Raw genomic sequence first — 15,540 nt, forward strand, 5'->3', positions numbered from 1 at the left:
GGGATCCTCAGCAGCGTTCTGCATGTCCTCAGGAGACACAGGGCAGCGATGTTGTGCCCCTGCTGGGTACTTGTTGTTCCTCTAGGCAGGACTTAGAGGGATGATTGCAGCAACCAACAGGTTTGAGTGGTGGAGCTCATACAGATCTGGTAGTTTCATTTGTAAACTGTCTTTTTTTGCATTTGTAAGAGGAGATAACTGGTTTTCTTACCACTGTATTTCCTTTGTTCCACATTCCTGGCTCATGATCCTTGTAACTTCATTTGGACAATCGACTTTGAGAAGTTTGTTAGCATTGTTGGCTCAAGAGCGACAGATGTTCTTTCTCTCTGCCTAGTAGCCTAAATTAATAGTCTGTTTAATTATAAAGTAATCTTATGAGATTTACGGGCAACTTTAAATAACAAAGCCACATTGTTTTATAGATGATGTGCAAAATATGGAAACCACCTCTTCAAGAACTCCCCTAGTATCTATCTTGTGTTGTAATAGGATTGTCCAAATAAACATAGGCCATGTGTAAACTCACCAGAATGTGGTGGCCCTAAGCCAGCTCTACTGGTGTGAATATGCTAGTCTACTGACACGTGGTAAATAATCCCATTTCTAGTAGTACTGAAAGGTTTACTGATGGATTTATGCTTTTTTCTTTACATTTGTTTTCCATACCCTGTTATTTTCAGGGAGTGCATCCTCTATGGGCTCCATTTGACTTCGTGTGTGTTGTGTTCAGCTCCTGATTATCCGGTTGCTGGTTGCTGCAAAGAGGTTGGAGCTTCATTTCTGTTTTTTGAGGAAATCAGCCACTTTTAAATTTATTCCAAAGAATATGGGTGATTTTTATTTTCTAAAATAAAATAATATTTACAGCCTCCCTTCTGTGTCAACACCTACTGATTTCTCATGTTTCTGCAGTTTTCTAGCTGGGCTTGGATCCTGTAGTTTTGTCTGTACAGGTGAATATTTTAAGTTCTGCTGTGGAGCATGAAGTTTGATGAAAAGGTTATGGTTACTGGAAACATAGTTTAAGGACTAGGCAAAGGGAATATTCTTCTTCAATTCAGATAGTAATGAAATGTTATATTAGGTGCTGGAGCCTTGGAGGGAGTGGTGGAGAAAAGTATCATGAAAAGCACAGCAAATAATGTGAAAAATGGAGGTGATCAAGAATGGATCATGGGAATGGCTGTAGCGCACTAGACCAGATGTCAAAGTCCTTACCTTGTCTCCAGAGCTGGTCAGCAGTGACCGAATATCTCTGGTGTCTTGGCATCAGTACCCTTCTGGGCTTCAGTTATTGGCAGGTGTGCCCTGCTTCCAGGGCTCCCACAGCTGAGATGCGTGTTGTACTGGGCAGGGCCCCCAGTGCCCATCAGGCTTACTGGTTTTTGGACCCAAGATCTCTTGTGCAGCCCTTCTTAAAAGCTGGCTTTGCGTTTTTATTTGCGCTCGGTCCCCTGGCTCTGAAGTAGTTTTGAGGCAGTAGCTAGACTGTTTCATCTCCAAGTGTTGTCAGTATGGAGTCCTGTAACCTCTTTATTGTAGATTTTATTCTATAACCTCTTCATTTGATCTTTCAGCTCGAGACAGATCTCTCAGTGCAACTTTAGACGGGAAAGTTCCCACATAGGGGCCTCCTCCAGGTTCTCAAGGTGAGCCTGTTTTGAAGAAGCTCACCTAATTTTGCTGTTACGGTACTGCCTCTGAGTGCTCCTTTACACCTTGATAATCTGTTGGACTTAGATTCCCTGATGAGTTTTCAGCTCCTGATCTATTTCAAAAAGGTTTTTTTGATTAGTTTTTATGCTTTTTGCAAGTTATTCCTTGGACTCTTTTTTATTTTTTTTTGCTTGCCTGTATTGTGTTTTTACATTTAATCTGTTAGTCTGAGCCTTTCAATTTTCCTAATTTGAACTCTGCTTCATTTTTATTTTTATTACTATTATTACTATTATTTTATTGTATTATTTTGGAAAGATGCCTGTATTCTTCGAATAACCCTCCCTCGCCTTGCTGTTTAGCAGTGCTGACTGCCATTTGCTCTTTCTGAACTCTTTTGATGGCTGGTGTACATTTGCTCTGGGCCTTCACTGTCTTTAAATAGTTCAGTGCTACCTGCAACGAGGTTTTCTTTCAGGTGCCCATTCAATTCTTTAACAAGCTTCTTTATCCTTGCATAGTTATCCTTTTCGAAAGCAAGCACCGCAGTAGAAATATTACAGCTTTTGCTGCTCTTGCCAGGCCATTGAACACAAGCGCGTTGTGCTCAGCACTACAGAGTATTTTTCAGCCCCAACAGTAACAGTTCAACCACTCTGCTCACACGGTCGAAGGCTGCATTCTCTTCGCAGCCTGAGTCTTAGAGTTTCATGAAGCAATCATTAACGATGCCCAATATCCATGGGAGTAGTGGACATCTCCCCTTGCTGCGTGCTTTGTGCCCTTGTAGCCCTTCTGTTCTCCCTCAGTGTAGCTCAGCTGATGTTGCTGTCCCTGTCAAGCAGTTGGTAGTATTACCCTATACAGTTGTTTTCCTATTTACATCTAGAATCCTTCTGGATTAAATTACTGTATTCTTTTTTGACCTGGTTAATGTGAGTTAATCCTAGACTCTCCTCTTCACTGTTCCTGTGCGCTTCCTATCCTGCTGTTAGTGTCCCCAGACCTTTCATTGTGTCTGATACATTCTTATATCAGCACACATCAACATTTACCCTTCTGCACCTTCCTCTCCTTTTATTTAAAATACTCTTTACAGCATTTTCAGTATGCAATACAGTGATGATATGGGAGGAGCTGTTCTCTCTTGTACAGATTTCATCCATTCCAGAGTTTCTATCCAATACTTTGTGAATCCAAACTTTGTTTCCATACCCCCTAAATCCATACCTTATTTTCTCAGCTGTGCACTGCCTTTCTGACTCATCCTTTCACATGGGTTGGACATTGTTAGAACAGTGCCACAACAAAACCCCTGCTTTCAGCTTGCAACGTGACACCCAGAACATCAGTGACCATGAGCACCAGCTCCTCCCAGTGCTTCTTCAGACACCCTCTGGATGCTGCAGGATCTGCCACTTTTCCTCTAGGCGTATGGATCACCATATGGATTAATTGCAGTAAGGAATGGTGATTGTTTATGTGAGAGTGCAAATAAGCCCTGCCCCTCCAGGGGACTTCTACCTGCACTTATTCCACTTGCAGCAGCAAGGAGGCAGCTTCAGGCTGTCTCTGGGTGGTCTGTCTGGCATCCGCTGTTGTGGCTGGCCCATGAAGTCAGGGATGGAGAGCCTCCAGCTTTCTTCCCTTACAGCCAAGTTCCCACTGGCCTGTATTTATTATCATTCAGCACCTAAATCTTCCTTAATCTCTAGGTACCAATGCAATGTAAAGAATCAAAAATATTAATGTAAAGATTCTTAAGGATAGGCTTTTGAGGTGATTTTTTTTCTTAGGCTGCGTGAGGTTGTCTGTAACATTTCAGCCCCAAATTTCTGTTGTGACTGCTTTTTTTGTTTCTTTCCTAATACATCCAAGTTTTTCTCTATCAGCAATTCTTATTCTTCTGTGCTTTCAAATGCCAGAGAGTTATCATATGCCTCCTTTCCTCTGTCATATAGACAAATAGTGCACATTAGTTTTTTGATTTAATCCTTCGTAATAAGCCTGTTCCTCCAGGGATTAATTATTTTAGTTTCTGTACTGATTCTTGCACTTTGTTGACATCTTGTACTGGAAGCCTAGAACTGAGCACAGGATAAAATTGAAAGCTCATCTCTCATTAGGTTTCAAGCTCTCATTTGGATAACTGCTTTTCAGGTTTGTCCCTCCCATCCAGGGGAAGAGCAGGAAGGTTAAAATAAGCCTGGCTGTGGGATGTGGGAAGGAAAACAAGTGCCAGATTTAGTAAGCTTCTGGAACTTTTGTTTCCCCTTGGCCTTACAGGCATAAAATTTAAGTAAAACTTGTGTTTAGCAGAGCATGGCTCTGATTTCTAAGCTGTGGGTAACTGCACAGACCACCCCTGGACCTTTCTATGGCCTGGTTTGGGTTCGGAGCAGGGTGGAATGGGGCCAGGGGGTGTGCACCCCCTCGCCCGGGTGAGGTTTTGCACCTGGGGGTCCGGCTTCCACTGGAGGTGCTGGTGCCAGAATCTGGGGACCAGGAAACGCAGATTCTGTCCCAGTGCACGTCTTCATAGGACTGCCTTTTGGGGTGAGGATCCTGAACCCGCTTGCATGGTCATGGGGCTGCTGAGGGACACGGGGAGAGCTCGGCGAAGGAGCAGGCCGTGGTGGCCCAGGCCCTGACCAGCTGGCACTGCTGTGCTGGAGTTTGCTCTGCAGCACCGGTACTCCTTTGGAATATGAAATGTTGCTGCAGTGCCATCTTCTCGAGGGAAGATTCGGGATTTCTATTATTTATAAACAATATAGTAGCTTTGAATTATTTTAAATGCTAAGTTTCTACAGTTTCTACTCAGATTTAGTATATTAAAAAAAGAGAAAAGTTGAATATAGTAACCCCTTTTCCTCCAGTGTTTGGTCTGCATCCTTTTATCTTGTTTACCGTAGCAAAGCCCCAGCCTCTGTTTCGTACCCATTGATGGATCTGATCCAGCCCTGCTGCATTCGAGATGAAGACTGCTTTGGGGAGGCTGCAGTGAGGCTCTGGTGAAAGTCTTTGGCCTGTCTTACACAGAAGGTCAGACTCAACTGCTTTAATATTTATGAATTCATTTATGAATCCTGGCCTTGAGATTTATGAATGTGACACCCGTTGACTTCAGTGGGTGGTGATTTGTGCCTTAAGCAAATATATTTTTGAAAGAAAACTTGTGTAGCAACCACCCCAGTTTGTGAGAATTTGAGTTGAAGAGCTCTCCAGTCGGGCTGGTTTTGTTTTCTTGCAGAATGTCAATTCATTTTTATTGCTGAGGGTAGAACTCAGCTATGCATTTTGTCAAAGTGACCTCAGAAATGCTTTATTTCAAATGGTTCCTTGTGTTAAAATGGGAAAGTTAATCCTTTTGGATCTCGCTGTTAGCAAATTCATGGACTTGATATTCATGCTTTTCCTCCCTGAAAGATTAAAATTGAGAAACTCTGTTGCAGAGAACTGCAATTACTATTCCCTGCTTGCAACAACAGCAATCAAGTTTACAGTCCCCTGAGTCGGCACGATCTGCTGCATTTATCATTTTCGTTCTTAACGGCCATTTAATAACTCACCTCTTTCCCGTTTGGAATTACACAGACCTGCAGACCTCAGACCTAGAGACTTCCCAAAACGTTCTTGCTTGTGCATTCTTTTAGCTAAAAAACCATGCTGGGCTCTGTTTAAACAGCTAGGGAGTTGTAAGAGGTCTGACAGCTTCACTCTGGAGATGAGGCTCCTGCTGGTGGTCCTGGAGGCACCTGAAAGGTGGGAGCAGACCTGCCAAAGGAGCGATGCTGCACCACGTCAGGGACATCTGCTGTGAATCTGCCTCCTCCAAGTCTCTGCCACACTTCTGCAGGCTGCATTCTGTGTCTGCTACAGATAACTCTGCAGAAAGCCGTGGTTTTGTGTGTGTAATGTAACCTTTTGAAAACGCAGCTTCCCTCTCTTGAACTCCCAGGATTTTGGAGTAAGCAAATGCCAGCGCAGCGGGAGCAAGTGGTGGGGGGCAGAGGCAGGAGGCTCACCGAAGGGAGCCGTGCTTGGGGCACCTGCTGCTGCCCAGAGGTAGGCACTGAGTGGCCCAGGTGAGATCTTGGTGCTGTTCTTGTAGAGGCAGGGAGTAGGGAGGCAACGGGTTCAGTGTCGGCCAGCGGTTAAAGCGAGACATCGTGGCTGGAACACTTGTGTCTGTCCTGAAATGTGCTGCTATTGCTTTAGTCGTGTCTGTTTTCTTCACAGTTCAGTGAGAATGAGAGGCGCAGTCTGTCTCGCTGTTTTGTCTCTTCGAAAACCACAAAAACCGCTCTCGAAAACACAAAATGAGTTATTCCATATAAATGCACGGCTTGGGCCCAGATCCTCATCTGCTGTAAACTAACAGGGCTCTGTTAACTCGGGTTGTATGGGCTGCAGATCTGTCCCACTGCTGCTGTTAATCACACCTGCAGCTGTGTCGTGGCTCGCCTGGGCTCTGTGGACAAAACTTTATTTTCGGTAGCAGTGGAAGCGGACACGTGGATGGATGGGTTTTCTTTCTCCCTTGTGCTGCAAGGACCGTAAGAAAGCAGACTGTCATGAAAAGCACTCGTAGTATGAATAGCTCTTGTGTGCTGCTTTTCATTAGGAGATCCCAAAGTGCATTAAAAACGTGCCCTTAACCCTGCTCTGCAGAGGATAAATAGGGTCACTAAGAAACATCCAGCTTTCCTATGGCTGCCCAGCAGGCTCTGCCTGTCTGTCTATCAATCTATGTAATTCCTATTTGTATACATAATTATTCCCCTACCTTCTCAATTATTTTGAAAAGGTGCAGAAAATAAAGGAACTTAATGGGAAAAAGAAAAAAAAAAAAAAGCTGTAAAATACTAATTTTAGACTGACAGTAATAAAAAATACACGTTAAAAAAAGAATCTTTTTCCCTTTCCCCACCCAGCCTGGGCCTGAATAAATAGGACAGCAGCAGGATATAGCACAATAAGTGGCTACATCTTCCAAATATTTGATGCAATTCCTTCAGTGCCTCCATTCAGTTCAGAGAAAGGTGGATTTGCCGTGCAATGCTTCAAGAGTTCAAGACGTACTCAAAGCATCAAATGCAAATATGATATAAGAAGGTCTTTTTTCATTGTTACCTATATGAATGAAGATAAATGGAAATAAAATGCCAAGCATGTCTGTTCCCGAATCAATGTACTTTATGATTGAAAATAAATACATTGCAGGACTGAAAGCATTGAGGAATCCCCCGTGGGCTGGAAGGAGCTTGCAAGGTCTGTGTTGTGTCCTTTGTCACACTCCAGACTTCCTGGGTGATCTTTCTGCAGTCATCTGGGCTCTTTATGCACAAGGTCTGTTGTAATGTAATTGAACTTAATAATATTTCCATACCTGACTTCAGTGCTGGGAGGACGTGCCTGTTGCTGTTTGGAAAAGGCATGTTCTTGTGGCTCTAAGGCCTAGAGAAGGATATAAATAAAAATAGAATGTGCAGTTTGCTTTCTTGTTCTCTGCTGAAAGTGTCGTATCAGTGCCCATTTAGTCAAATGTGCAGCAATCAAGTTTATGTGGGGTACAAGCACATTGATACAGAATAGAAGTAGAATAAGACCTTGTCTGATCTGCTGTCCTGCAGGTGTAAATATTTTTCTCTTTCGAGTCATCTACAAAATATTTTTTGGCAAATGTACAGTGAAGTACGAATCTCCTGTCTCTGCTTCTCTGAGAACTGATTGCTGGGAGGGTCCCGTACTGCAAATTCCCCTCTGGGGGCTTCGCTGACATCAGAGTGCAGGCTCCTAACCCAAGCTCTGAGCTTAAATATCAGGTAGTCAGAACTTAATATATATATAAGGGGAATAAGTTCAGGACTGTATTTAGGGTATGGTCATGCACAGGTACATTGTGTGGCCAGTTACCTTTTTCAGAATCAAATACTCAAAAAAAAAGCAACAGAACGTTCTCTATTTACAGAAATACTGTTTCCAAGAGTCTGTGCAACACTCTATGTTATGGATTTAACCAAGCAGACACTTCAAAATTTTTAAATTTATTTATTATTAATTTCAGATTTGCTCACATTTAATTTTAGCTTTCTGTCTGTGTCGTGTGCTTGGAGATTGGGAAGTAAATCTGCCTTTATATGGCAATGAGAAACTTTGTAAAGCAGTACTAATGAGGAAGAAAATGAACATTAATTAAACTTGCGGTTGCAGGATGGGCTGAAGCTCTGGAGCTGTGCAGCAGCAGCTAGATGGGTTGCTTCGTTACAGCCTAGAACAGGGAGCAGCGATGGGAATGGGAACGAGGAGACAATTAAGTCACTCACCGAGTGCAGAACCAGTGAGACATTTAATTAGCCACGGGAGCTAATGCTCGAAAACTTGGAGTTTTCTGCCGAGTCTAAATATGCCAGGCGGTTTTTCTGTCAAGTTAGACTAAAAGAATGCCTTTAGAAACGTGAGAGGGGCCGAGGAGGCTGGAGAAGAGACCTGCTTCACTGCTGAGCTCTGCAGTGCGGGGTGAGCTGGCGAGGAAATCCTGGTGGTCCCATCCCAGTGGTGGGGTCTGGCATCGGCAGCAGGTCCCAAAGGGAGGTGGTCACCCGATCACAGCGTCCTGTAAAGCTGAGTGGTACAGAAGGGTCTGTGCAGTCATTGCATTTACACATATCTGTAGGTCAAGGGGTCCTCGTGAGCCTGGCAGGTCTTTGGGGTGGCTCAGGAGCTCTGTTGCCCCACAAGAGATTTGTGGAGCCCTAAACCCTCGCCCTCTGTATTGGGACGGACTCATTTGTGCCTTATCAATATAACTCTTGTCGTAATTAGGCAGGACAGGCACTCTCTGCATTCCTTATGAGTTTTTTTCCTGTGGCTTTCACTTCTAAATAACTGCCTTGCTAACCTTAGCCGAGATTTGATTCTCCGAACTGCAGTTTCCTTTTGATTAAGTGTCTTCTGCTTTAGTCTTTAATGCATATTAATGAGTGCTAAGCAGTGCTTGACTCGAGTAATTTGCAGCTGGGATCTGAAAACTCTTGGAAGGAAGGCCTGGGGATGTCCTGCTTTGGGAAATAATGGGATATTCTAGGTTTTTCGCTACAGTTTGGTGCATTCCAAAGGCAAACCATTTGCAATTAATTTGTATCTTTATAAGTCACAGGATGCAGTCACAGCTGCTGTCATTATTTAGCAATATTCCCGTACTCACTTCAGTTTCTATTTGGAAGTCCCAGAAGAGGAGGGGAGGAGGTACCAGTTCACTCTGCATCTTTGCCAGACCTGCAGGTACTTCCCAGGGAGGATGCTGGGTTCCCACCCAGTTCTGAGTGGCTGCCAGAGGGGGGTGAGGGGAGGTGCTGCTCCGTATCCAGAGCTCCTGGGGTGGGTGGTGAGCATGGCAGCAGAGAGCTCTGCCCCTGGCACTTTCTTTTAACCTCTTAGTTCATGAAGCAGCCGCAGAAGAAGAGCCACAGCTCTTTGTTCAGAGCTGGAGGGGACTGATAATCGAGAGCCTGAATCCTGCTTTCGCATTGCCTGGAGTAAATGTCCAGAGAGAACCCCAGAATGTTTTCAGGTCTTTCTGGTGTAACCTGTGTCAAAAGAAAGGCACCAATTTGCTCAGATGATATGGCATTTCTAATTTGGTCATCTAGAGGTATTCTCCAGCAAATTGCAGCAACTCTAATGCTCTCTGATGTCATCACAAAGTTGGGGCAGGTTGGGTAAAGGGCACGGGCAAACTCATGCTGCTGGAGCTGTGCCCCTCCGCTGCCCGCCTGGCTGCCGAAAGCTCTGGTGTTGAGTTCATGCCTAAAAGCAATCTCCTCTTCCTGATGGCTTTTTTGGGGGTGTTCTGAGAAATATCAGAAAAAAAAAAGCAGTAGGCAATCATCTCAAGCTTTTCAAATTCAAAGCACTTGGAAAAAAAACAACACAACAAAACCCAACAAATCAGCCCTTGTAATTATCCTGCAAGACTGTTGTTGTGAGGGTTCAGAGGTGGAGAAATGGAAGTAAAGAAGTTAAATGTCCTGCTCGAAGCAGCAAGGAAGTGTGTGGCAGAGACATTCAGGAGCCCCACATATTTCTTAATGAATCATTTATAACTGTGGGTATATTATTAGGCGGATGGCTTGAGCTGTGGACTGCTGTAGGAACTCTAAGTGAATTTTCTTCTCAAAATCTTAAACAAAGCCATGTTTTCTTTATTTCAATTTAGGAGATGAAAATACGCTGGTTAAACGAAAGACTGTGTGGAATATATGTATATCTATATAAATATATAATTCTTTTATAATTCAAACACACGCTAACTCTTTCCTAATACTTCTGACCAAAAATAATGGATGTGTTTCACAGGGCTAAAGGAAAAGAGAAATTTGTCATATAAGTTACGAAGTCCAAGAGGAAAATGAGGGGTGTGAGAGAAGTATTCAGCCATGTTTAATGGTTACATTTCTTCCTATCTACACTACAACAGGATTAAGGAGGCTGCTGTCATGGGGATGTATGGAGTGGTGTTGGGTCTACCCAAGAAGCAGAGTATGCAGTAAGAGCACCTGATGGACGGGCAATATTCAGTGCCACGGGAATCCCCTGCATGCACAAGGCTAGCACCAGGCACAGCCTTCTGCAAGGAGTGTCAGCGTTTGGCCACTGGTTTTATGTCTTGGGCACCAGCCTTCAAATGTCTCCCTTGTTGAGCCTTGTAGCCTGTCCCAGGGTGCTGCCTTCATCTCCTCGGGGGGCAGTCTTCAGTCTCAACAGATTTTAATTTGTTTTTTTCCAAAAGACCGCCATGTGCTGGAAGCTAGATTTCAGTTAAAAGAATTGATCATCTGCGATCCGTAACAGAACTGATCAGACAGAAGTTGCCTCTCTGTTGATTTTCTTGGAAGGTTTCAATTTCTCCAAACTCATCGGTGCACCCTGCTGTGTAGGCAGTGGCAGCAGTGTTTCCCCCAGTGCGGTCTGTATTTTTAACAACGCACGAACAATTAAGAGCCAGCATTAGCTGCTAAGTTAATAGTAGGTTTAAGAAGTCCAGGAATACTTCCGTATGCAATGATACAGCTCACTTGACAAAAGCCAAATCATGTATTTTTTCATTGCCAGTCAGGCTGCCTGTGTGTTTCTCCTGGGCGTCTGTATGGCATGTGCATCGTATTGCGTGCAGCTGAGTATGCAAACGCTCCTTTCTTCTCCATCTTTAGTTATGCATTTCTCATAAAATGACTTTAAAATTGCCGAATGTTATATCCAATATCCAGAAGAAACGTGTGCGTGTATACAATTAAAATATATATTAAAAGGAGAGTAATTCTGGAATAAAACATCAATTCTGAATTTTTCATGTACTTCTTCTTACAGTAAAATGTCAGTCGCTGTCTCTCTGGGTTCAGCACTTACTCGCTCGGTTGTCTTAGCTTCCTTGAGCTGCTGAGCCTGTCTCACCTTTTTTGTGGCTGATGTAGAATCTAAATTAGATAAGAAGAAACAGGACAGGATTTCAAATTCAGTTTCCTCTCTATACAGGCAGGATGGCATCAGTTTAAATTGCTTCGATATAATTTTGCTTCTTTAATCCTTCCTCTTCAATCTGTTTTTGTATACATTATATATATGAAATCTGGGACTGGAAATCTTGCCTAATGTAAGTTAAGACATGACAAATGAACCTGACATTTTTCCAAGGAGGGAACCAAAGAACATACTGTATTTATAGCAGTCGAAATGTAGTTTGCTGCTTGTAGAAGAAAAATACGGTTTGTATGAGAACTTTAATGCTGGGGTATGATAAGAGTGTTTAGATGGTACGTGCTTCAAGTGAGGCTGCTGGGTTCGAGGCAGACAAACTGGAAGCTTGAAGTTGGGCTTCTCCCAGCAGAGGATGTGGGCTCCAGGAAGAAATGTGTTGCTGGTGAGAGCACAGCCCCGAAGTCCAGTGTCTTCACTTGACTTGGGTGTCAGTGGACAGAGTGGAAAAGAGCGCAAATGAAGAAGGATCTGAAGGTTGGATTTCAGGCGTCTCTCCTTAATACTCTAAACAGTTTTTCCACTATTAAGATTCCAGTCTTCATAGTAAGACTTTCTGTTTACAGGATAAGTGTTCGTCAGTGTAAGTTCTCAAACACAGATGTGTAAACACACGCAGGAAAATTGATTGAAGCCAACCATTTCTGCCAGCTGCCTGCTGGCTCTGGTCACCTTCTCCACTGGGGCAAGACAGACAGCAGGAGACAACTGCAGGGCATCCAGGTTGTTTCACCTGCGTGAAAATGGTAAAAAGACTTTTAAAAAATATTCAGTCTTTATGCTGGTTTCCCTGCTGTGTTAAGCAGCAGTGAAAACTGTGAGAATTGTTCAGATGATGTCCCTTTGAGGTGTTCTGTAGCAGTGCAAATTTCTCAGTTTTTCATACCTGGGTGTCTGTTCCAGTCTGGATAAGTTTTTCTTTCTTGGCAGTGCACAGCTGACACCTTTTTTAAACCTAGTTTGTAGCTAATTCTTGCAAGAAGTTTTTTTTTTTGTGTGTCAAGGGGAAGATAATCACAAGGCTTATTTGCCTGCACGTAAGCTGTAGTTCTTTTCTGCTTTGCTTCTGAACAGAAAGGCTGACTCTGTGCTTCTTGGCTGTAGAACTGCCCATAAGGACCAGCTCTGAACCGATCCTTTATTTAGCAGAGATAGTAAGCACTGGAGCGTTCTGTGGCTGACAGATAGCCAAGGTCATATTAACTTTCATTGTAGCTGGTTTCTAATTGAGATGGTATTTCCTAGACAGATTCTTAGACCTGTTCTCTGCTCATTTGGTTCGAGGAGAAATCCCTTTGGTTCAGGGTTTTACCTTTTGTCCTTTCTTGTCAAGTTGGGGAAACGATGCGTCATTTTGCTCTAATAAAGAATTCACCTGATTTCCTCTCTGCATCCTAATTGCTCTCTAGAGAGCACTAATGTGTGCTTAAGCATATTGTAACTGTTTACTCACAGTGTCTGCTGTATGTGCAGTAACACAAAATGTTCGATCTCTGCCTTGTTGCTCCAGGCTGGCATGATTCGCACGGACAAGGATGAGTTCTTCATCGAACCTCTGGAGAAGGGGGCCCACGAGGAGGAGGAGGGAGGAGGCAGAACACACGTGGTCTATCGCAGAGCAGCTGCCAAGAAGCAACTTGCTGTTGAGAACGCAGATACCCTGTATAAAGGTAAGGCAGAGGTGTTCGTACCAGCTGATGGATAAAGTGATGCTAAAGGCAGGTAGGCAACGTGATCTGCTGCTGTCTCTGTTTTTTTGTCCTTGAACATGGAAATGTGTTCTTCTGCCTCTGTGGATGAAAAGGTAGGGAAGGAGTTGAACACTTCACCTGACATAAACGAGTGTTGCAGCAGTCAGAACCATCTCCAGGATGATGGAGCTGTGTATGCTCTAGGGACAGTGTGAAGTCACGAGTCCCTGTGTCAGGGCAGAGGAAGAGGATGGTGGCTGGGGCAGCAGGGCACAGGTGCCCCTGTGTGCTGGGGACAGGTGGCAGCGCTGGCTTTGCGAAGGCCGTGCTGAAAGGCTGCAGTAGGGACAGCAAGGCTGATACAGTTCACATTGTCACTGTTTTCACTGCGCTGAATTTAATCCTAACAGGGAAATAATGGTATCTTCAGATACGAACATAAACTTTCTTGATTTATTTGTGCTTCCATGTGTGGAATTTAACATAACATGTATGAGGATAGGCATGGAATAACAAGAGCTAAACATAATCACCCTTGCTTTGTAGTATTTTCTATTTCTACTCGGATGTGGTTCCTTTTTTGCTGAATAAATAAGGGATGCAAACTTGGTAAGTGGATGTTTTGACAGCTGACTTTAACACTGAGATTAATTGGGTCATTTGACTGGAAGCAAAAAATCCAACTTGGCTCCAAATTTGTATGAAACTGCAGTTATTTGCCACTCATACCCTAGCATTATCTCATTGCAGTATGTTTTCAAGTATTCTGCAGTGCGTTAGATTTCCCTTTGTAGAAACACGCCCATGATCCCTCTTTCTCTAGTATGCCACCTTACATTTTGAAAAGATAAATGGGGTAACCTGCTCTAAAAATTCTACCGTCACTTCTACATGCAGTGATCCCCTGAAACCACTTGGAGGAACAGGCAGCCACAGATTAGGCAGTAATTAGCACCAAGTTAGCACACTAAATTTCTCAATGTCCAAGTTGGAATGGGGATGAAAAAGGAAGCAAGCAGTGGTATTCATTTGACTTTTTTCCAGTTTGGTCACCAAAATGACTTTTGAATGTTGTGACTGATGCAGTGCTGTGTCAGGCTCTTCTGGTGGTCTTTGTGCTTGTTCTGGACCAGAGCTGGGGGAAGGCAGAGGTCTGAGCGCCGCCATCCCAGAATCACACGGTGGAAGTTGCTCTCTTAGTATATGTTTATAAAATTACCGCAATGTTGGAAAATATCATCCAGTCACCGTGTTTCCTTTTAAACAAAAGACTTGATTTTGTTCACACCTTATGGCAGTATTTTTGTTTTTGGATGATAAATATTCCTCGGGAGTAGGAGTCTGGTACACAGCAAAGCATAAATTGTAGATCAGCTCCAGTTATTGGCATGCGGTACCTGCTGGAGGAAGGCTCTGACAGCAGCATCTGAAAACCCCTGTGAAGTGCAGCACCGTGCTGTGTAGCTGCTCGTGGACGCCCAGGTGTGACCGACGGCGACGCGGCGTACGCTGCGGTGCGGTGTGCGATGCCAGCAGCCTTCTGCCCTTCGTCTCCTCAGGGCCTGCAAGCTGTGCGCTTGCATAAGGACTCAGGTTTGCAGGCTCTGGTGCAGAGGTACAAAATAGTAATAGCTATCAGCCAGCACTGTGGAATTACAAAGCAAAAATGAGGCTGATCTGTAGGCCAGGCTGAGACGTAGCACTGACCTTGTCTAGAACAGCAAGTATCTGTGCCAGGTAGGAATTGTAGTAATTTTTCATATTTCAAATCTTAAAACAAGGGAAAAAATGTAAAGAGAGTAATCTTTCCTTCCATCTGTCCTCTCTTGATTTGTAAAATTGATTAAAGATTAGCTTTTATTTTGGAAAAACAAAACAAAACCACAATATATGTATATATATATATATTTTTTTTTTTCCCCATGGAATTTTCTTTGCCTTTAAGAAACGAGTGAACAACCACGCTGAAACTGGGCTGTTCTTCTATGCTTTTTATTAAACCTGGCTTCTCACTCCTGATTTGCTCTGGGCAATAGTCTTGGAAAGGGCATGTTTGCAAAAAAAAATTGTAATTTTATTTTCTGTGTTGTCTTTTTCCAGAATGCATCTCGTTTTGCTTAACAAGAGTCAAAATACTTAGTGATGGGGTGTTGATAAGCATGATGTGCTGCGTGTTTCCATAACACTCCAAGTTGATCAATGGGCTTTTTTAGGATATACTTAAGGCACTTTCAGCACGCTGTATCTATTTAATAAAAAAGAAAGGGAGAGAGAGGCAGAGAGCATTTAACCAAGAGCACTCCCCCTCTTCCACCATCCCTGGAGACATTGGCATTGTTGCCAAGTCCCATAAATTTACATATGATGAATTGTAACATTTGGACTATTTTTAAAGTCCAGCCTCCAGGAATCATACAAATATGTGATTACTTCTTTTTTTTTTTTTTTCTCCTGCTAGGTGAGCTTCTGGATCTTTTAACGGTTGATAAAAACTTTGTGGTTTCTGACTGTAAATATTTTAAAGCAATGAATAATACAGACTGCATGGTGTTCCATAATTTTGAAGATAACATCCTCCGAAATCCCATGATAAATTAATTTAATCCAGTGATTTGGGAAGGGGGGTCATGACTCATGATTTGTGAATGTTTGG

General features: G+C 43.3%; 1 protein-coding gene across 1 annotated transcript in view; it reads left to right on the plus strand.

Moving 5' to 3' along the window:
* ADAMTS2 (ADAM metallopeptidase with thrombospondin type 1 motif 2) overlaps positions 1-15,540 on the plus strand; it is a gene marked incomplete at both ends in the record, with an annotated part of 172,181 nt that overhangs the window by 50,489 nt on the left and 106,152 nt on the right. Inside the window, one exon of the mRNA XM_084295006.1 lies at positions 12,707-12,866. Coding sequence (XP_084151132.1) covers positions 12,707-12,866 — 160 coding nt within the window. The remainder of the gene's footprint in view (positions 1-12,706; positions 12,867-15,540) is intronic.

This window comes from Netta rufina, assembly GCF_964035555.1.
Source record: "Netta rufina genome assembly, chromosome: 14".
Classification (NCBI taxonomy): Eukaryota; Metazoa; Chordata; class Aves; order Anseriformes; family Anatidae; genus Netta; species Netta rufina.